Source organism: Colias eurytheme, chromosome 1 (genome assembly GCF_061535395.1).
Source record: "Colias eurytheme isolate Ceu_HAF_F1 chromosome 1, ilColEury1 Martin Lab GWU primary, whole genome shotgun sequence".
Lineage (NCBI taxonomy): Eukaryota > Metazoa > Arthropoda > Insecta > Lepidoptera > Pieridae > Colias > Colias eurytheme.
Genome location: NC_142980.1, coordinates 14094637 through 14118624, shown reverse-complemented (window position 1 = coordinate 14118624; position 23988 = coordinate 14094637). Strand labels below are relative to the sequence as shown.

The 23988-nt window shown below is 31.7% G+C and overlaps 2 protein-coding genes across 4 annotated transcripts; one reads left to right on the top strand and one right to left on the bottom strand.

Moving 5' to 3' along the window:
- Positions 1–189: 189 nt before the first annotated feature.
- Positions 190–18741, top strand: LOC149911356 (putative 3',5'-cyclic phosphodiesterase pde-5). Of its 3 annotated transcripts, XM_090105505.1 has the most exons (15): positions 190–308; positions 1011–1091; positions 5325–5379; positions 6249–6377; positions 8941–9077; positions 11967–12023; positions 12317–12490; positions 13077–13232; positions 13727–13947; positions 14143–14427; positions 14627–15191; positions 16123–16281; positions 16864–17048; positions 17665–17860; positions 18275–18741. In XM_090105505.1, exons 2-15 carry the CDS (start codon positions 1017–1019, stop codon positions 18737–18739), a joined length of 2859 nt encoding a protein of 952 aa, XP_089961631.1. In that variant the 5' UTR covers positions 190–308; positions 1011–1016; the 3' UTR covers positions 18740–18741. The 3 variants fall into 3 exon arrangements, with proteins under 3 accessions (XP_089961631.1, XP_089961638.1, XP_089961645.1); XM_090105512.1 differs by lacking the exon at positions 6249–6377; XM_090105519.1 differs by lacking the exons at positions 190–308; positions 1011–1091; positions 5325–5379; positions 6249–6377 and adding an exon at positions 8342–8430.
- Positions 18742–19635: 894 nt separating this feature from the next.
- Positions 19636–23234, bottom strand: LOC149911355 (macrophage migration inhibitory factor-like). Its single transcript, XM_090116138.1, has 3 exons — positions 23083–23234; positions 20048–20223; positions 19636–19738 (listed from the first exon to the last, which is right to left on the bottom strand). The coding sequence occupies exons 1-3, from the start codon at positions 23188–23190 to the stop codon at positions 19672–19674; spliced, it is 351 nt and encodes a 116-aa protein (XP_089972264.1). The 5' UTR covers positions 23191–23234; the 3' UTR covers positions 19636–19671.
- Between the last annotated feature and the right edge of the window lie 754 nt (positions 23235–23988).

Sequence of the window (23988 nt, the reverse complement as noted above, 5' to 3'; positions counted from 1 at the left end):
TTTTTGGGGCACCGCTGCCAGCCGGGCGTCGGAACTGCGTAGTGTTGCTATTCAATATCGCACTATACCGATATATTATAGGTACGTACAGTGCAACGTATCGCGCCGTTTAGAGTAATAATATTGTTTATGTTTTGTTATCAAGTTAATATGCGAATGTGTTGAAGCTTATCAGTCGCTTGTGTGAATTGAAGCTGGGCGGTCGCGTGCCATTGTGCATCTGTGATTCGGTTTATTTAGAAGCGGAATTGTTTTCATTTGTTACTAGTTATGATAATGTAAAAAATAGAGGACGCGACGTGTGAAGCGTTAGTACTAAATATTTTTGTTGCTTTTGTATATTTTGTGAACTTTTTTGCGCTTTGCGAATTTTTTTTATGCTTTTAATACTTATGTATTTTATTGATAAAACTTTACTAAGTACTTATAATTGACTTTATTAAAAAACGTATTCAAATAATATATTTATTTAAAGTAAACTTTCTATTTTACAATATGCTTTATTCATGCAGGCAATAATTAAATAGTTTTATGACCCATTATATCAGTTGAACGGAAGCGTTCATTTCTATTACGTATGTATTATTGATAATAAATATGAAGAAAACGATTTTAGTTATTTTGTTATTGTCTTGATTTATTATATAACACTTGAAACAATGTAATAAATTAGAACATGTCTATATGTTGATAATATGTGGATATATATGAGTACCCTAATTTTAGGTCATTATTCTGTGCCTACTGAGAGGCGTTCATTTATTTATCGAATACATTATAATGTGCCTTTTCTTTGTACATTTATAACTTTAAAGTATATGATTTAAAAATGTTTATCTCACTCAGTGTTAATAAGTATGTATTTCTTTGTTATTTATTGCTTATTTTGTTTTGATGTGCCTTTAGCGATTGTGTTTTTTTGCAAGTGTTGTTTGTAACATGTACATTGTACATTACATGATTTAAGTAGCTTTTTTGTTTTTTTTTTTAAATGTAATTACAATTTTTAGGTTTATATGATGTCGGGCCTAGAAAACGTGAAATTAGAAGATGAAACACCAAAGGATAATATAGAACCAGGAAAAAATAAGGTAACTTTTATATATTTCTTATGGGTATTTTCGAAATTATTCTTGTAAAATTTAGGCATGTATAACAACTTTATTCTTGATTTTGAACAAAGTTTCGTTAGTTTAAAGTTTTAGTTTTAGTCAAGTTTTAGAGTTGATGGGAGAGACAAAATAGTTGCGGAGACAAAAGTTGCTCTTGCGCGCTAACTCTTATATTATTTTTATCAACTCTCATAGCATATCTCTTGCAATAATGGAGGTTTTCAAGAATAAAATTGAAGTAAATTTTAACTGAAATATACATGACGGTTATTTATATTGTATTAAACATAATATTATAGCTTTTATTCAGCATAATATTATCCGAATATTTAATCTCCTTTAAAGTATTTCTTCTATAGTTGCTATAAACATTTATTTTAACATAGTTCTTAGTTTGCCAAGTTTGTTTCTTATTATATTATAATTTATATTTAATTATTATTAAGTTATAAGCGATATAACAGTGCAGTATATATTATTTTGTATATTGAGTTAACTACTTGGATTGGTAAATAATTATTTTTTTAGGATCATATAAGAATAACTCTATGGGTTTTTTAGCCTTCAGTTTTTAACAAAAATTCTCTACATTTTCAACTCGAATTTTAGTCATGTATTTTCTATTAGATTTTCATTTTCAAAAAATTTCAACGGTAATTAATGTTATTCTAAATTATTAGTTAGTTCTTTCTGTATAAAAATCTCAAGTGATAAGCGATTTAAAAATATCAAACTTAAATATAAATTTAATACTAGTTGTTGTCGTAATTTGTGGTGTATATGTTGTGTTACCAAAAATATAATCTTGTTATCATTACTATAGCATTATTTGTTACTGTGTACATTGTTTAGAATAAGTATACCTAATTATTACTAGCTAGCCAATTGGAAAATTATTTTTACATTACATATGAGAGTAAGATTTTATTTTTATGTAAAACCAGTATGTAATACATTTAAAGGTTTTTACTAGTCACAATAGAAGCTTAACATCACTCCATGTGTAGTAAATAACGTAATAAAAAAAAATTGTCATTTAACGATTACATTGGCCTACATAATTTAAGAAAAGAGCGCATACTTTTACACTGTTGGACCTTTATTTACCAATCATAGTTTAGAACCACTGTTCAACACAAGGAAACTTGTATACAAATTAAATAAACCGCATTAAAATGGACCATCCGTTTCCGTACCTTGTTTTATAGACCCCAAAATAATCCTTACTAAAAGTGTTTTTACTTACTATTTATCCGTATACAGTATAGTATAGTATATGTATATATACAGTATCAGGCCAAACCACACTACAGATTTTGACAAATTTTTATATGGTGTTACCTATGCCAATATTACATTCAACTTATGGGCCAGTTTAAAAAAATATTTTTAAACTGTTAATGTTTAACATATTAATGTTTAATTCAATGAGGTGTTGCTTGGATAGTTTTTTAAAGATATTGGTTTTTAAAATAAATACTTGACGCTTAAAAAGCCTTAAAAAAGTTTCGTCGAAAATGCACGAAGCTTTACAAACATTTGTTGTCGTGACGAATGCGAATCGTAAGCGAAAAGCTTGTATGTAACAATTTTACATAAGAGAATAAATTAATGTGTTAAAAAACGCCTATGTCATGAAATTATTGTATTGTCACTGATCTTTGATATGTGCGAAAAAAGTTTGAATACAAACTGTACCTTCAAAGTGGGTGTAAACTGAAAATCGAGTCTACAGGTATTACATACAAACATACAAATAAATGAGAGTCAAATAGAAAGTCTTGTTAGTTATCATACACTATTCAATAATGAACGGATGTAAATTATTATTGTTTTGTTAGGTTTGTGTTCACTTGTTTCAATTCAGAATAATTATTAAAAAAGGATGTTTATACGGGCGGAGCCGGGGTGAGCAACTAGTACAAGTTTCGTCTTTATCGTAGTCAATTTTGTTCGTTGTTTGTCGGGACTCATTAAACAATTAACGTAGGTATTGAATTAAAAATACTTTGTAAAAGCTCAAGTACTACAAATTGGTTCGGGAAAGTGTATCAAGAATTTAAATCGAGTAATTTTCTTTGCACTTTAACGCTACTGGGGCCGTATTATGACCTCTTATTTCCAGTCAATTTACGTCGTGAATTGAACTGTCTGGGAAATTCATATACACCATAATGAACCATGGCTGGTTATTGCGATCATAATTTATTAATTTGAATTTGCCAGTCAGTTCATTAGATTTAAATCAACTGAACTATAGATGACTAACAATAGCTTCTTATAATGATAGCTTTATGCCTCCAATAAATATTTGTTTTCTAATAACAGCATATTTCCCTAATGGTATTGGACAAGGGCCAATTAAAGGGGACGATGGAGTGTCTTTGAAACTTGTTATTTGTATGGGGTTTTCAATCTATTTATACAAAATAGATTCGCGTCATTCATAAGTGGACAGACTGTTTTGTGATCTTTGATTTACGCATCTTAGCGATATGGCCATTGATTTTTTTGATAATATTTATTAGATCATTCAGAAAATTGAAATTATTAAAATAAATATTTATGAACTAATGGCAATTCTATCTTCAGGTCAATTACGTACATATTTAAATAGTATTAAGGTGTTAATGGGTTACTTATGTCGTCAAAATTAATTTGTGCAAGAGTTTTTAATTAATTAGTTCTATTATTCTTAGAAGCTTATTTATTACAGAAAAATATAACGTTTTTGTCGTGTATTCAAAAAATAATTCTAATAGGTATTGGATCAAAATGAAGGAAAATATTACTGTAATGCTAAACAAAACTCATTATTAATACAAGTTTGTAGAGATAATTTCCTTCAACGGGACTCAATTTCCGTTTTCCAACAAACAAGATGTAGTTAGGTACACAAAATATCTAGGAATTATTCAAAGGAATTGTTTTATCTATTAGATTAGCTGACCCGACAGACGCTATCCCGTCTTCGGTGTCTCCGCAAGAACAACTCTCAAACGAAGTTAAATGGACAGCCATTTACAGATGTTTACAGAAACATTTGATAATTTTACTAATTTTTGGCGCAACTTTCTAAATGTTTTATTTCATAAGATCCTTCTTCTGACAATAACGAACATAATAAAAAAAGAGTTGTGGAAATCGGTCCAGCCGTTCACGCGTGATGTCGTGACCAAGGGAAATAGGGATTCTTTTTTATACATATAGATTTATTTTAATAAGTCCTAGAATATAAATTCAGTAAATTGGCCAAAGTTTTGAGGAGCACACAAAAGGACTCATTTATACAGTTCTACTCAATGCCGATGTATTGGTGAACTAGCGGTCCGCCCCGACTTTGCACGTGGTATAATATTATGTCTAGTTTAGTCTCATAATCTCATTCAGAGATCACGAACATATCGAGCAGTGAAAGAATTTTTGAAATCGGTCCAATAGTTCCTGGTATTACGCGTTCAAAGAAACATAGTTTCTGTGATCTGTGAAACAAACAAACGGATGTATTGATAAATGATGACGTAGTAGATACTAGTTACATGTGGCGGGAATTATTCTTGTGCGGAAGACCAAGAATTATTATAGAATAAATGAAAATTTATAAAAATTATTAGTAGAACTAGCTAAAAATGCTTCGGCAAAATTAAGTATTTATATAGCTCATTTGTTATTCTGATCTATGACTTAAAAAATTCATAAAAATCGGTCCAGTAGTTTTTTCATGATAGAGCAACAAACATACATCCACACAAACGAATTTATAATATTAGTGGGACTAGAAGGATTTATAGTTAGGAGATATGAAAATGGAACGTGTAGGTATAGCGAATTTATTTTATGGAGTGTTTCGTTTATTTTGATGTGTATTAACCGGATAAATTAATATGGATTTTATACACATTTTTTATTTAAATGGTTTAGAATTAAAAAATCTGATAAACCGTACTTATCTCTTTTTGATTATCATTTCATATATATTTTTTATTATTTCAAGTAACAGTCAGTAAAATGTACGAAACGCAGAGACTATTATATATATACGTTACCGACTTACAGATTTTAATAAGACAATTTTTATGATACCTATTATTATTTAAAAACTAATTACTATTGTCCTTTAATACATGATAGATAAATAATTTTAAGATTTCAATACATTTATAGGTGAAATATGTCATAATTTTGATTTTTGATATACATATTTGTACGCAGGCAACTTCGAATTCCCCGCGCTTTCTACCCCCGATTTGCAGCCATGGAGAATTGAGTGAGTATTACAATAATTATAATAAATAAGGTTACTAGCTAAAAGTAGTACTTTCAAGCGATCAAAGGATTTCAGAGAATTCTACCTAAATTATCAAAAATAAGGGGATAAAAATATATTTTTATGATTGATCTTCTAGATATGCGTAGTTAGTTTCTCAGTAGAGTATACCGTAAAAAAAATACATATATGATAGGAAAGTAGGATTATTATCAATTATCACGCACGATACTAACAACATCAACTTTATTTACGTTTTGAACAAAGCCGGGAAGACCATCATTGTTTTCCAATAAATTATTTTGTCAGGCAGTTTGATAAGGGGCGTAGGGCCATTATTTAATATCTAGTCCATCATCTAGTTTGATAACATCGTACCATTGTACGTTGTTGAAGTCGCTATCATTGTTTGAATATTTCGTGCAACATTGTCAATTAATTCATACTTACGCCTTTGTGCTCTGATTTCAATCAAGAATATCGAGGTCAGATACTGGGGAAACGTGAAATTAAATCGATTTTAAAATTTGGCTACATAGGTATTAACCCATTGAGCCCCGAACGGCCAGATCCGACCGCGACACAATAGATTTTCTATTGTGTCTGTGATTCCAGGGCCTGATGGATTAATTATCCAGCATCCACATTACCTTTACTCCAATTTATGAAGGAAAACACAAAAAAGCTTAAACCAAAATTTAAAGATATATGCGATAACCAACCTTCACTTGGTGTATGACGGCCTGAACCTACATTAGGCGTTAAGTTCCTGTATTGGGATGTGATTATTTTCTTCTTTAGATACTCACTTATTATTTCTATGTGGCCCACTTTATACATATTGTGTATCAAAATCTCATGTGTTCTAGATCGAGCTATGAACGAGAAGCCAAAACGAATAGCAGATTCTAAGACGTGGTCAGATTATCATAAAGTCTGTTTTGTTCAAGATTTTGGACAGACTCCTGTTAGGCCAGCGCGTCGAATACAAAAATCACGTATGTAATTTATGTTTGGTATATGTATGTTCAATTTTTAATCGTGTCAATCATCTTTTGTGAGTGTGTACATACACATTGGACTCAGGCTTACGAGATGCGATCAATATAGGTATTGTGATCGGGAATGATTTTGGGTTGAGAGGTCTTAATCTTTCAAAAACAATCTTTGAATAATCGGCTTAAATTATTATGATATTACTTTCGAAAAAAAGATGAAATTCGTCTTAAGTTAGCTTTTAATTGAGGGGTTGAGGCGATCAACTCCAACTTACCCTTAAAAATAGGTTAATGAAGAACGAATCATATTTGCAGGGTATTAAATATTGGCAGGGTATTATATGTTTTGCAAAAAATTTCAAAAGCGCGATGCGCGATTTAAGGGTTTTAGTCATTTAGGATGAGATTTATTCTGACAAACAAACAACTTGCATACAACACAGTGTATCTCGAAGTGTAGTGATAAAACGTGAGTGCAGATGCGAGGATAGACTTAGAAGACTTATCCAAGAGGATGCGGGGCAGCTAGTTAATACCGAACTACAAAAATTATATGCAATTTTGTACTAAGTATTAACTACATTGTCTAAGTTAAATGACACTTATATTATTACTTACTATTGAATTTTCTGCACATTATGTATATGATATGTTATTAGCCATTGTACATGTCTTAGGTTCTTCCTCATATTATGACTACTATATTATTTATCAGTGTCAAATATAAGTATTTGATTATTGTGCAGATCTATGGTAACGTGACATTAATGTAGGCAAGTGCAATATATCTACAGGGTGACTTCTATTTAAAGTATCATAAATGCTGCTTTAAAGACTTGGTATAGACTATAGAGTAACACCTGTCGCTCAGGTTGTACAACATATTTTTGAGAAAACTGAAAAAATGAAAAATATTGCAATTCAATTTGTTATTGGTACAGTTGAACCTCGATAACATAAAAACCTCTATAACTTCACAAAATAATATGTTCCCTTCCCATCAGAGCCCAAAACCTCTTTAACTTAAAATACGCAACCTCTATAACTTTAATAAATAATCTCTGTATTGGCCCTCAATAACTTAAAGAAATGTTTCCACAACCTCTATTACATAAAATTTTTTGTCAATGAGTCATTTTGAAAGAGTGTCAAAACAAAAAGTTTCGGTATTTATTGCTTGCACGTGGTTACTATGTATTGTTAACGTAAACAATATCGAAATTCTTCAAATCTTTGCGGCGGTTAGCTTTATGACAACGACTTACTTGCATCATAAGTTTTTGATCGTTGTCCTGGAAACATCACTCTACTTACTGTGTGAAAAAACTGGCTTAAAATTAGTCCAAAAGAAAACTAACAACCCTCACCTACACTGATAAATTAAAAGCTATAGAAGCAGTGAAAAATGGATAGACCCTTGATAACTTAAAACCTCTATAACTTAAAATATTTTGTGTTTCCCTTGGACTTTAACTTATCGAGGTTCTACTGTATTTGAATTGAGAAACATTGTTTTAATCAATGCAATTATGACAAACTCTATATATCATTTTTGATTTTAGATTTAACTAGCTTTTCGCCAGCATAGTTACCGTTCCCGTGAGATTTCCGGGAAAAAAACTCAGCAGTAATACTAGTTATGAGTTTAGCCCTTACATACATACAGACAAACAGACAAAAATTCTAAAAAATATATTTTTGGCTATCTATGGTACATAGAGCGCCAAGTATTCTTTTAAAAAATATTCAATGTACAGTTTTGACTTCCCTACAATTTTATTATATGTGCACAAGACACATTAATTTCGATATTAAAGTTGTTTAGTTTACTGATCCAAAATATAAACATCCTGTATATGCAATACGTGAGCTATGTAGAGTTTCAAGTGGCATGCAAGCCTCGCAAAATATATACAATTCAGTAATACTAATTTAGCCTTTGTTGTATCGTGTGTTCATTTGTCTGGATAAAGTTGTATCGAAGGAAACATTTGTGGAATATTTAGCGTTTAATTTTAATAACATTTTACGTCAATTGACACTGTTTTACATGGTAAATGAACTGAAATCGTATAGCTGGATTTTTTTTTGCTTTTTATGTTTCGTACTTTTTTGCTCAAGTTCATGTGTTATTACTATGATTTCTGGACTTAGTACTATAAAATATAATAGCATTTCAATAATCGAATGATTGCGTTCTGAATTAGTAGTTTTATTATTTTTAATATGCTAAATATTTTGCTGAATATGTACATTAGTATATTAAGTGCAACGAATGAAACGAGATCGAAATACTGTTTCAATAATAAATTTGAAGAGTGAAACCACAGTATTACAATATTAGTGAAACTATGCGTTAAAGTTATTCAGGGGTTACCATGACGTCTTATAGCAGGATTATTTCCTGTGTAGGAAAGTGATGGTGCTAGACGAAGTATATAGCTCTATCCTTTTTCTACATAGGGAATAATATTGCTTTAAGACGTAACTCCGAACACAGCTTTCAAGTGGTAGACAGGTGATGTTGGTTTATTATAGACATTGAAAAGTAACAAATTTCCAGCTCGTACCAAAGGTAAAGAGGCTATGAGCGTGATGCAGTACTTGGAGAACAATAAAGAGTTTCTGGAAGCGTACGTCGTGGACAGCATCCCGGTGGAGGAGCTGGAGCAGTGGCTGCTCAAGAAGACACGTAATCTTGTAAGTCTATCACTACATAGTATAAAGCAGTCGCTTCTTCTGTCCTAATGTATAAATGTATTAGTCCAGGAGGAATCGGCGCATGAGTACCGAAAACTATTCCACCTCAATTTTTTTACGTGATCCTCTTCAAATTGCCCTACTGATGATATAAATGCATGTTGCCATGGGGCAACCCGGTGCCATATTGTTTAAACCGAAATTGTTTAAACAATTGCAAGGAATTGTTATTTTTCAACCGGACAAATTTTTTTTATATTTTTTATCGAAATACCAATAAAAAAGGTCCAATTACTTTTCACGATAAAGTTAATATTTTCAAAGATATGAATTTTTTAAGGTTTGAAAAATCTCAAATTTGGGTACTTTCGACCCATGAAAAATATATTTAAAAAAAAAATAATATATAAGTAATATTTTTTTTTCAATTCTCTATACAATAGTTAATAATATTGTTAATAGAGATTTAAGAAAATTTCATTGTTTATATCTGTTTTTTAATTGTTAACTTCGCGCGCTCACAAGTACGCGCCGCTTACCTTTAAGTATCGCCGTCTCTCTCTTACTCATGCGCTGCATCGGCCTCTCTGTGTCTTGAATCATTATTTATCATTTATCTTAAAAACTATCAACTTTATCAAGATTTCTAAAGAGAGCAATCTTATTAATAATTAAATTGTCTACAATTTGTTTCTTATATATTTTTTTCTGAAATCAATTTTTTTAAAGTTATTTAAGCATAAATTGAAACATGTAATTAAAATTACTTTTTTGTCAGTTTATATTACTTTTTTGTTATTGAAACAGCAAGTAAGGTAAAAGACCCAGTTATATATCCATCTAAAAATGTTAATAACACACGAAATCACTGTAATGGGTGCAACAACATTTAACAATCTTAAGTCTTGAACGAAATAAAAAAGACTGAATAACGATGAATAAAAAACAAAAGAATGATCAGTTGAGAATCGACATGCACTAACTTGTATTTTTATTTTAAATGTTATATATAATCAATAATTTTGTCACAAGAACAAACAAACATCTTGCGGTTTAATACAAAGAGTAACCTTGAGAAAATAAAAAACAAAGAAAAGAATCTTTTTCTTACTTAGACACAATCATACACACACCATGATATATATTTATAAAATTAGTTTTTATTTTATTTTTTTTCAATTTATTTGAATGTTTTTTCTAAACATCCAAGTGCGTACCCAATATAATTTTATTATTTATAAATAATTGTGATTTCAAAAAATGTTCAAATACTATTATATCTTATTATTGTTGAGATAAATGCAAAAATTACTTATGATAATAACAAAAAAGTAATATAAACTGATAAAAAAGTAATTTTAATTACATGTTTCAATTTATGCTTAAATAACTTTAAAAAAATTGATTTCAGAAAAAAATATATAAGAAACAAATTGTAGACAATTTAATTATTAATAAGATTGCTCTCTTTAGAAATCTTGATAAAGTTGATAGTTTTTAAGATAAATGATAAATAATGATTCAAGACACAGAGAGGCCGATGCAGCGCATGAGTAAGAGAGAGACGGCGATACAGGTAAGCGGCGCGTACTTGTGAGCGCGCGAAGTTAACAATTAAAAAACAGATATAAACAATGAAATTTTCTTAAATCTCTATTAACAATATTATTAACTATTGTATAGAGAATTGAAAAAAAAATATTACTTATATATTATTTTTTTTTTAAATATATTTTTCATGGGTCGAAAGTACCCAAATTTGAGATTTTTCAAACCTTAAAAAATTCATATCTTTGAAAATATTAACTTTATCGTGAAAAGTAATTGGACCTTTTTTATTGGTATTTCGATAAAAAATATAAAAAAAATTTGTCCGGTTGAAAAATAACAATTCCTTGCAATTGTTTAAACAATTTCGGTTTAAACAATATGGCACCGGGTTGCCCCATGGCAACATGCATTTATATCATCAGTAGGGCAATTTGAAGAGGATCACGTAAAAAAATTGAGGTGGAATAGTTTTCGGTACTCATGCGCCGATTCCTCCTGGACTATATATACATTTACACTATGAACTATATATATTTTAGAGTATAAAGCAGTTGCTTCCCGCGTACTAATGTCTTTAAAACTACACAACGGATCTAGATGCAGTTTTTTTATAGATAGAGTGATTCAAGAGGAAGGTTTTAGTAAGTCTACATCACTACAGATAAAGCAGTCGCTTCCCGCGTCTGTCCTAATGTATATGTCTTTAAAACTACACAACGGATCTAGATGCAGTTTTTTTAATAGATAAAGTCTTCAAGATGAAGATTTTAGTAAATAATTTATTAGGTTTCAGACAAAGCGAGCGAAGACGCGGGGGGAAAGCTAGTATGAAGATAAACCATAATAGTTTATATTTGAAATAGGAATAAAATTATTCAAAACCTCTAATTATTATAATCTTATTCAATTTCATAAGTAGTAACTAATTATAAAAGGGAAACCTTTTATTTGTTACATCTGAAATTGGACGAAAACTCTTTACGGCTTCGGCTTCAGTAAGTTAAGCTAAAGTTATAATTCTGAGTATTGTGGCACAAACTTTTTATATCTTGCTGCGAATTAATATAAGGAATATAGAATACTTGTCTTAATAATATATATAAATCTCGTGTCACAATGGTGTCACAATGTTTGTCCTAAATGGACTCCTAAACCACTTAACCGATTATAATAAAATTCGCACACAATGTGCAGTTCGATCCAACTTGAGAGATAGGATAGTTTAAACATGTAGGTACCACGGGCGAAGCCGGGGCGGACTGTTAGTATTTTATATAGAAAGCGTAATATGCTGATGTTGAATATTAAAAATTCTATAAAAAATTGAAATCTTTGCAGAAAAGTAACGAACAATGGAATACAAACAAAATGACGAATTGCAAACAAAAGTTTATGGTAAGTAGTTTAGTTTTGCCTTTTTCTATACCTTTTCATTGAATCCATCGACATTCATATTCTGAATTTAATTTCTTCAAAATCGTTAAAACAGTTTTTGCATTAACTACGGAACTTACATCATAAAAATAATTTTAATAAAATGCCAACCAATCTCATCAATGACACTCAAAATCTCAATGATGAGTTTTAAGCTTATTTTCTAAAATTTTATTTTTTAATACTTAATTGTTATAATATATTCCATAAAATTTTAATTTAAACCTGTAATTAAAATTACACACGGATTTCAGACATTGATAAGAAAACTTCAAGAAGTCGGCGATGAACATTCCGTCATAAACGAAATTGCGTACTTCGTCAGTAACACAGTCGGGGCTGATGCGTACAGGGTGTTCAAATTGTACCCTGATCATATGAATTTTGTACAATACTTCACAAATAGCGCTCCAGGCGTTAATACCAAAGTAAGTTTAATCATAGTTTAAACTGATCAATATTAAGGCTACGTCATTTTGTATATTTACCTACAGCAAATTTTTAGGATGTTTAAAATTTTTAAGGTATATGCTTGCGGCTTCGATCACTGTCCATTGTTCCATTTCATACATCTCCTAGGTACTTAATTTAACTATAGTTTTTGAGACTTTTACTTTTACTAAATCTGTTTAGCGCAGCGCGAAAAGGGAAAAATATAAATTTATCTGGTACCTAGTTACAGGGGTTGTGATTTCAGACTACAATTACAACGAAAACTCTATATTTCATAAACTATTATATATTCGATCTATAATTCATAAACAATAATAAATAAATAAATCTTTACTTATCCATACCTTCAATTACACTGTGTATGCCACTCAATTTATATAAACACAATACTTAAAACTATGAACATTAACGTCTAAACTAGGCCGAGCCTGTATCTTAGACGATAATATCTTCCCACCACGTAATATAAACCAATTACATATTCACAATAATACAAGCGTTCACAAAGTTACAAAAATAATCATAACAAAGACGTTAATTTTACATTAACAATTTTATCAGGATAGTAGTAACTTAGAACGTGCAGGACCAGAAGAAGTGGAGTTAGTACTGAAAGTGGCAAGGCGCGGCGCAACATGGCGGCTGTCGAAGAATGATATTGACATCTTTCCAGATTCTCCAAAGGAATTGCGTCAGAAGTTCGGAATTGACGAATCGGTAAGATTGGTTTTAAGTGAAAACTTTAATAGCTGTGGGTTGTACTCTTATGAATTCACGGAAGCGACATGCGAAACGAAATTTTAAATTTGATACTAATTTTTTTTTACTTTATGTAACTATTGAAATTCTCAAAAACGGCTTGTTATTTTTTGTTAAATTGATAAAATTGTTGATACAAATATAAAAAGTCGTATATAAAGGGGATGGAGATGCTGTACGTTCCTCTTTGCATATAGTTACTTTTCACTGATTTTGAGCTGTGGTAATGCTTTAAACTTAAAATGCTTTAATTGTGGTATCTTTTTTAAAATAGTAGATTATTTTAGTGCCATATCAAGTTCATATTGCAATCTTATTTTTAGAAATTTATCCGACTAAAAGATTGTTTTTCTACATTCCAATTCTACAGGGTAGACCGAATTGATTAATTATCTGTAAAATTAATTTGATTCGCGGCGAAATATTTTCATGTTTTTCTATATTTTTTTTAGCAAGGACTTAATCACGTGTTGTATCAGCCGATATTGAATGCCGCGGGCAAAACAGTGTATGTGATTGAAATGTGGAGGTCAAATAACCAATTTGACAAGAGGGATGAGGAGATGAGCACCAATTTCGTTATTTGGAACAGTTTGACACTGCACTATTGCAACCTGTACTTGGACAAGACAAGGGAACGCAATATGGCCGACTTTTTGCTGGAAGTCGTGAAGTAAGTGGGATAGAATAATAGAGAATCCAAAAAGTACTGCAGTTTTAGTGAAACGTTTTAACGTAGTGATACAGATTCAAAGAATATAACGTACTCACATTATTTCTGCAGAAAAATGGTTTAAATGCTTAAATAATATTTTTTCAATTAAAACATTAATTCTATATAATTTTCAATCTAAAATACCTTTTACAGGGCAATATTTGAAGAAATGGTGTCTCTCGATCAGCTCATAAAGAGAATCCTGGAATTTGCCCAACGTCTTGTCAATGCTGATAGAGCGTCTCTATTCCTCGTGGACTATCGAAACTCGGAACTAGTTTCCACAGTTTTCGATCTTCAATTCGAAGCAGGACATGAAAGGGATATGGAGAAGAAGAAAATAAGAATGCCCATTAATCGTGGTATTGCTGGACACGTGGCACAGTCTGGGGAAACTATGAACATTCCAGATGCGTATTCTGATTACAGATTTAATAGGTAAAGTTTGTCAAATTACTAATGTATTATGGGAGTAAAACGGAATGGTACAGTAATTTAGTGTAGTGATTTTTTTTTCAACGTGTAATTTTTAGTTACATATAGGTACAAGCATTAAGAAAATTAGTATCATATCTAAAATTAGCATATTCTTAACAAGCACAATTTCGGTTGATTAATATATTATGCTTTATTTCAGGGATGTCGATGAAGTAACAGGATATAAAACATCAAGTATCCTTTGCATGCCTGTAAAAGTCGAAGGCAAAGTGATAGGTGTAGTCCAAATGGTGAACAAAAGGAACAGTAACTATTTCGATCACGAGGACGAAGTGGCTTTTGAGATGTTCTCCACAGTCTTTGGACTAGCTCTTCATCACGCAAAGCTCTATGACAAAATAATGCGCAAAGAACAAAAGTACAGAGTCACTTTGGAAATTCTGAGCTACCACAACACATGCCGAGAGAACGAGGTGCAAGAGATACTCAATAGCAACCTTAAAGTCAATATAAATATGGACGATTTTTATCTGGACCCATATAAGATTGACGACTTTCAAAAGTGCAAAGCTGTGTTGGCTATGTTCGATGATCTGTTTGGCTTGTCCAATTTCGATAAAACATCAGTGACAAGATTTGTTCTGACTGTAAGGAAGAATTACAGAAGGGTTCCGTATCATAATTTCGACCATGGTTGGTCCGTCGCCCATTCTATGTATGTTATGCTGAAAAATGACAAGAACAAGAGATTTGATTATAAAATGGTGAGTAGAAATAAATTTTTATCTTAGATGGTAAAAAAGATTACAGTTTTTCTATGTACCTAATAATAGATAAAATAATTAATAAAAGAAGTTAGTTTAACATATACCACCAAATAGCGAAGACACAATCTACATATGAATGTAGTTCTTACTCCTTACAATATTTGCACTTAAACGAACGTTAAATGATATTTCAAAACAGATTTGAAAGTTTCATCGTAATTCGTAATAAATAGAAACTTCATTACGGGCCGTGTTTGCTAGTGTCGCTTTTTGTGACAAATAAAAACTTTATTGAGTTTCACTGTGTTTGAGTTTCAGCATCGAATGAACATGTACGCTCTGGGTATATTATGTTGTACACAGTTTAATTTTCAGATTTATTTATATAATTTTTGATACGCAAATATGAATTGGTTATATATACGCAAATATAATCCAACATCAATTGGTTGTGAGAACCTTGATAGATCAAGGTTTTCACAACCTTTTGTAAATATTTTGTATAAAAGGAATCAAAGGAACATGTGGGCATATTTTATATAAATCAATCACAACCTCCCCTATACACCGCCCACCGTCAATACTTGGGCGGCATTTTAAGTACAAGCTTAATGTCCTTAAATTTCCGCCGAAGCATTTTATCAAGGTCGTCGATATAATCATCCTTAGATTATATATTTTTCTTTCTCACGTTATTTTCCATAAGATACCTTCGATTTGTCAAGTTCGTCAAAAAGAAATTATTTATTTTGTTTCTCGCCTTATTTTGTATTAAATATGAGAACCATTTGAATCATTTAGCACAGCTCACTTAAAATAGCCTGTAATACAGTTTTAAACTAACATAGGATTTAGTTTTACCAACTATATTTAAATCTGTATATAAAACTTTTTAAATATTTATTTATTTATTTCTTGTTTAATTCAGAGGTTAGCACTATTCGTGGCGTGCTTATGCCACGATCTAGACCACAGAGGATATACCAACCAGTACTTGAACGAAACTGCGTCCCCCTTGGCAGCTATGTATACAACCTCGCCGTTGGAGCACCATCATTTCAATATAACAGTCAAGATTTTGCAACAGGTATGATTCTAGAAGTTGTTAGTAAATTTAAACATTAGTGTTATCCAACAGTCTTTAGAAAATAAAAGGAGATTGCCCAAGATGGCACTTGGTATCGCAATCGAACTTATTGTGTCAAGATGAAATATAGCTCAATTTAAAGCTTGATGTTAGTACTTTTAGAAACGATTAAATTAGATTATAAATACAAATAGGAATTAACAATATCACGAATATGTGGCACAACTAAAATTTTACCGATACCGCCCGTGGTCATTCTCCTTTTCAAGCATTGTTGTTAGCCATAATCGTAATAGTTACGTTTAGAAGAGCTTTTTGGATCGCTGTAGGATTATATTATACTTGAATTATTTAATAACTAGAGGTCCGCCCCGGCTTCGCCCGTGGTACATATTTACGTTTTCTCTACATAAGAACCATCCTCGTACTTCAAGGAATATAATAAAAAAAGAATTATCGAAATCGGTCAACCCGTTCTCGAGTTATGCGCTTACCAACACATTTTGCGATTCATTTTTATATTATAGAAGACTAGATATATAGATTGTGATACTTGTTTGAGATTGAAATTTATATTTTCAGGAAGGACATTACATATTCTCTCACCTTTCAAGTGAGGACTACAAGGATATATTGCGCTACATTAAATATTGTATTTTGGCAACCGATCTCGTTCAGTTCTTCACTAATTTGAAGAAAATGAAAGACATCGTTAATAGCGGAGATTCGAGAAGCAAAGGTTTTGACTGGGCTGCAACAGAGCATAGGTAAACATTTGTTTTTGAAGTGAAAACTTCTTTAGCGGCGTTGGGTATAAAATCTTAAACTCGCGTCAGGACACGTGACCTGATCGAAAAAGCGTAAGACGGATGTTTTTTTTTAGCCCTTATATTCCATGCGTAAGACGGATACCATTCCAAAATATCAAACATGCTGAACGTTAATAATCAAGTTTTCACTTCTGCCGGCACTCACGGAGTGCAACCCGTCTTTTTTTTTATTATGGATAGTAGGTACTTTGATATTAATTGATCCAGTGGACAGATCAGATACAGTAGGAGTAAAGCTTTATAATGAACTAGCTGTGCCTCGCGGTTTTACCCGCGTAGCTCCGCTCCGGTTGGCTTTAGCGTGATGATATAAAGCCTATAGCCTTCCTCGATAAATGGGCTATCTAACACCAAAAGAATTTTCCAAATCGGACCAGTAGTTCCTGAGATTAGCGCGTTCAAACAAACAAACTCTTCAGCTTTATAATATTAGTGTAGAAGATTTAAAAAGCAGAGTATAAATGATATACTATAGTAATTACTGTTCCTCTTTAAATTAGATATGATATTTAAATGGGGAAACAAAACTAATTTAAATTTAATTATTTCCCAGGAATTTGGCAATGGCCATATCCATGACAGCCGCTGATCTCTCCGCGTCTGCAAAACCATGGGATGTGCAGATAAAAACTGTTAAAGTTATATTTGAAGAATTCTATGAGCAAGGGGACAAGGAAAGAGCTGCTGGGAAAACTCCAATAGCTGACATGATGGATAGGAACAAACCAGAGGAACAACCACCGAGTCAGGTATTTTTTTGTATTTTTTTTTAATGACTAATTTTATTATATAAACACTAGCTAACCACCCGCCGCTTCACCCGCTTTGTCTAATACCTAATAAATTATATACTAAAACCTTCCTCTTGAATCACACTATCTATTTAAAAAAACCGTATCAAAATCCGTTGCGTAGTTTCAAAGATTTAAGCATACAAAGGGACATAGGGACAGAGAAAGCGACTTTGTTTTATAGGTACTATGTAGTGATGATGAACTTCACTTTTTCTATTATGATTTATAGTTAAATAAAATAATCAATATGCAAATTTAGTTAAGTACCTCTGTTACCTGAAATCTTAGTTAAATATGAAAACTTATTTCAATTTTTATATATTAATATGTACTGCCATATTTCAAATTTGATAATGATTGTTATTGCAGGTTGGATTTTTGAGTCAAATCTGCGTTCCCTGTTACGAAATACTGCACCAAATATTACCAAGCACAGAGCCAATGTACAAAATGGTTCTAAAGAATCTCAGTAACTGGAAATCTCTAGCCAACAGCCGTAACAATCGGACTCCGTCTGACTCTCAATCATTGACTGACGATACCTTGAAGAGCGTATCAGATTCTGTGTTAGACGATGATACTATCGAAGACAAATCTGATATACCTATTGATAAAAACGTTGTTGTTGAAGATAGCGGGGCAGCTGCAAGTAAAGATGGTGAGGATAATATAAAAAAGACACTCCAAAGCATGCGGTCAGACTCAGCTTCTTGGGACGAAGAACAAATCGACAAAGCGTCTAAAGCCAGCGAGATTTGGAAGGCTGTGCCCTCAGAAGATTTTTTGGCTGACGATGAAGGATTAATTATAGGACAACACAGTTTCCGTATATAAGCTATTGACGCATATTTAGATTAAAAAATAGTTTAAGCTCTTCAATTATACAGAACTTTATTTTTAAGATTACTTCAATACTCCTCTTTTCATTATTTGTTCGTGAATATTTGTATCTATAGTCATTAATCATGTTACATGTGTGGTCGATAATGGCGGCTTTTAATTAATAAATAATAAATGTTAGGATATGTAATGAAATTGAATTATTAAATAATTGCAAATTAATTGTGTGACAGTTTAATAGTTTCTAAATTGTAAAAAATATTTTATGTCTCCTATAAAAAAAATGGCTACGAATTGTGAAGCTTATAGTAATTGTAATACGAAGTCCGACCGCAGTAACATACCAACACTATATAATCAAGACTCTTGTATTTAGTTTTCTCTTTATTCTATACTTAAGTTACATTGTACATTAAAATTAATAAACGTATAATTTGAAGTTTCATTTCACATATCAATATCTAGCCAATTTACAGTTAATAATGAGTTATAAATAACTTAATATAGGTGCTATGTTTACTATGTTCATAGTTCATACTATGTTCAGTGTTCACGACTTCAGAAAGAAAAATTGAAAAGTTTTATTTAAAAGCAATTAATAACAACATCTAAACTCAGTCTCACTCGCTATGAAGTCTTCGCATAGAAATTATGAACTATAAGTACTAAAAACTTTTAAATAACATGTCAATGAAAACTAATGGAACAAGAATCACTGTAATTTCCTATAAGTCTCGAAGTCTTACATGCTATGCAACGTGGAATAAGTTTGAAAACTTCGTAAAAGTTTCCAAGAGAACGCAGGCGTGCTATACCTAGAAATACGCGAGAGGTATTTCCATGTACCTATTTGCTATACAAATCTTGCAGGGGTTTAAAAATAAACGAGAAAGTTTTTAAATTATTTATTTCTTGTAATTATTAATTCAGGCAAAAGTGACACCATTTTTCGCGATATTGTACGGTTGCATGTCGTAGAAGGTAAGCACAAATCTGAAATTAAAACATAATCACAGTTGTTTACGTTGCAGTTGTTTACATCAAAAATGAGATCGTGATCGTCACAAAAATATTGTTGGAAATTATATGGATATTGTTATTTAACGGTCATATTCTTCTATGCAATATAAGAAAACTAGTTTATATTTGATTAATAATATAAATGCAATATAAACATGTAAGATGCAATTATACAAGATTTATGGTAATAAATTATTGTTTATCGCTATCCACTAAGCTAGGTTTTAGATTATATGCATTTATACCTGATTAATAACAATATTTGCTCTGCTTTATATTTACCTGGCAGGGGTAACTCCTAGTTCCTTTTCGACGAAATCTGTTACTTCTTTGGCAATAATTTTGTTATCTGCTGGACCTAAGTGGCCGATTGACTCAAGATTAGCCATTGCACCAGGAATAGTGGAATCTCCTGCAAAAGACAAGACGCAATCTGGAGCCACCATGCAGGAGAAAAGCTGGAACAAACGTGTAACTCTTAATAAATAAATAAAAATTGGTTGTCTGCAAGAAGCTTATATACCTACACCTAACTTGGCAAGTTGGTGTGAAAGGGATAAAAAAACATACAGGCGTCATTCAACGTCATATTTTCTTGTTACAAGTATTAACTTGTGTGTGACCATGAGGTCATAGTGCAATCTCCAGTGTATTAGATATATATAAGCTTCTTGGTTGTCTGTAAAGGCGGTTTACTGACGATAGTTGAACGTGACAACGTCCGATTGTGCTTCTTTGTAGCTCGTTCCGCGCTCTCGCTTGCACTTCTAGCCTCATGGAACGCCTCAGAGCGAGGTAACGCCGCATAAGTCATGTTTTATCGTGCGTGCAGCCGGCTTTATCGAATTATAAGACGTTGTCACGTCAAAAAAAACTTAACCACACGCCCAAACATATGATATTATTGTATTGACACCGATTCAGTGTACAAAGTTTGAATTAAATCTCTCCGTTCTAAGTGGGTCAAAATCGAGTTTAAAGGAGTCGGTTAGATACAAACATGGGGGTGAAAAAGCAGCCTGAAGAGTTGACACACAGATTTGGACCGGGTTAAAATTTTCACTCAATTTTTTTTTCACATATTTTGGGGTTTGAATTATATAAGCAATATGCAGCACAAATACCAACAATAAAAGATATATAAGACACAGAGGAAAGGACAACAGATCTATAAATAAATGTATTTAAATTAGATTAAAAATACATTGAGATAAAATTAGTGCATTACATACATTAAGATATATATTTAATTAATAGCTAAGATGTATCTAATCTACGTAATATACTTGTAGAATGTAGAGTAATACGTAATCTTAAACTTAGTATTGGAACAGCTTAAAGTCCCCAGTTCTACAAGAAACTGCATTTAAGATTCCACTTTTCGATTTAGTTCACGAGCAATTTAGTGCCAACCGTCCATGTCATCCTTGAATGAGACTTATTGAGATGGGTTGGAAATTGTCTTCAATCTTAACTTAGAAATTCCATGAGAATGGAAGTTATGAGGGTTTTACTACGCGGGCAAAGCCGCGGGCGGGAAGCTAGTATTATAAAGCTTCCCGTCAGTATGTTTGCGATACTGCGTTTATTTGCTTGTTTCTCTCTTTCGTGACGAATCCCTTTTATGGAATAATTTAATAATGTGTGATGCTAGGGAGCCTAGCCTTCTATATCCTCCAGGCACAGCAAAAAGTAATAAATATCACTATATTAACTTATTTCTACCGTGGTGAAACATTTAATAAAATGGCAATTTCCTTTTACCACGAGATAAACCGGGGCGACTCACTAGTATGGCATTTTATAGCACATCCCTGGCAAAAGCGCATTTATTTAATACTAGAGGTCCGCTGCAGCTTCGCCCGTGGTACATATTTCGCAATAAAAGGTAGCCTATGTCCTTTCTCGGGTATCAAAATATCTCCATACCAAATTTCATGCAAATTGGTTCAGTAGTTTAGGCGTGATTGAGTAACTGACAGACAGACAGAGTTACTTTCGCATTTATAATATTAGTATGGATAATTTTTGTATAATATGTTGTTGCTATCTGCGTCACTATTATCGAGAAAACAAGACAAGTTGATGAGCATTGATAAAGCTTATCAAATAACATACAGCAATGTTTTTAATATTGACAGTGGAAAAATATTGAATTCGCAGATTAATAAAAATTAAGAAAACATCTTCGCAGAGCATGGACACAAAATTGAATTTTTCCAAAGAGGGAATAATAAAACGAGCGATGAAAAAAAAATTGAGCTGAAAAAACTGATGATGAGATACTTTTTTAATAACTTAGTCGTATGAATAAGAAAGCGAAAAATATACTAAACAAGCGACGAATTATTATTGGTTGATAAAAAAATACAGATTGAGCATACTAAAGCTTGCTGTGGTTAATCTATTTGGAGAATTAAAATTCTAACTGAGTGACTAAATTATTAAGTGAGCGATTAATTTTCTAGATGAGCGACTAGAAATCATAGAATACATTGTTTCATTTAATAACCCTCTTTTAATACATTTTATTGGCATATAGTGTTTCTTCAAATAGTTATTTGATAAAATTGAACTATGAGTTCTCTGCCCATTTCAGTATTATTCAGTGATTTTTTTCTATTCGAAACATATCATTTAAGATAAAATGCCGCTGAGTGTAAATAAATCATATGCCAAATAATGAAAAAATGCAGGACGTAACGAAGCACGAATCACCCCCTGGGTTGCGGAAAGAGAAGGGATTGCAACTCTCGATTTTTTCCCCTTGTCCCCATGATTTTTGTACGGCGTTGCGGAATAATGGATTAAAAGCAGTATTGAAATAGTATGACACAGATGCCGTACAAATTCAAATGATACAATTTAGGTACCCCGGTAATTCTCGGAAAATAAATAAAAATTCCGACTTTGTGGACCACCATTTTTGTACGGCACTGTGCGTTTTCTTATTATTTTTAATGGATCTATCGGTGGTAAAGAACGCCGTACTAAAATATGTGACCAAAATTTTCCGAGTCTACCTGTACTTTCGAATTCTCATCTTCACTCAGTTGGGCAGCTTACAAGCGACGGCATAGTGCTGAATCTTATTATTAATCATATATCGTTCTAGATAGGTCTCCTGGTGGTTCAAATGACCCATATTTTTTTTCAACACGGGCCTGTAGTCTATTAATTTGTTTGAACGAGTTAATTAAAATTCGCATTTCTATTATATTTTAATTTATTTAAGTACTTAACTCAAAAAATGCTTCGATTTAGGATAACGTTTAAACAAATAGTAAAAGCTTATAATATAATATTTAGGGACTTACATTTTCAGGTTTCCTTAACACCTTTGCTAAAACTGGCAGTATTTTATTTACAAAGTCATCTGGGATTTTCTCCCTAGAGACATTCGTGAAGATTTTAAGTATAGGCATGGTGCGTGTGCGATGGTTTGTCTGACTAAACGATAGTGCCCGTATGCATTACAATAAATTGTAAGTTAATAATATAAATTACTTATCAATGTTTATACGCATGATAAGATAATGTTGTGGTACTCCAAACGAATTATTATGTAATATATGATATTATGTGGTTTTAAAAAATGTGACCAAAATTGTTTGAAGTTTTATTATTTCTAGTTTTTTCTGGTATGACGCAAATATAAAAAAAAACTATTGTATAATACAACTAGATTATTTAACGGTAAATATACAGGGAAGCGTGTTTGCTCTACGATTCGGAAAGGATTGAATAAAATTTATAGCAGTTAAGGATTCTGTAAAGTGTAACATATTAGGTTCAGATAATATCTAATTATTTTCTATTCGGTGTGTGAAATATTTGTAAAATAATATTTTCTTTGAAAAATTGATAAGAAAAATTTACTAAATTTGCTAGAAGGTGATGTACAGTGAATTATTTGTTGTTTGTTTTTGTACAGTTGTTTCTTGTATTATGGGGTAGGGGGCAGATATTATGCATTATACAGTCATCTGTTTCACTGATCGATTTTCTTTAGGGACAAGTAGGTGATCAGCCTTCTGTGTCCTGCCAGACCGAGACATTTTTTTTTTCTTCGTCTCCACCGGGAATCGAACCCAGGACCCCTTGGTGTTACGCTCACGCGTCAACCACTGTACCAAGGAGGCGGTTTCTTGTATACTTAACGTATATATACCATACACACAGAGATCATATAGGTACATAGAGCGTTCTGTTAATATGTGTGT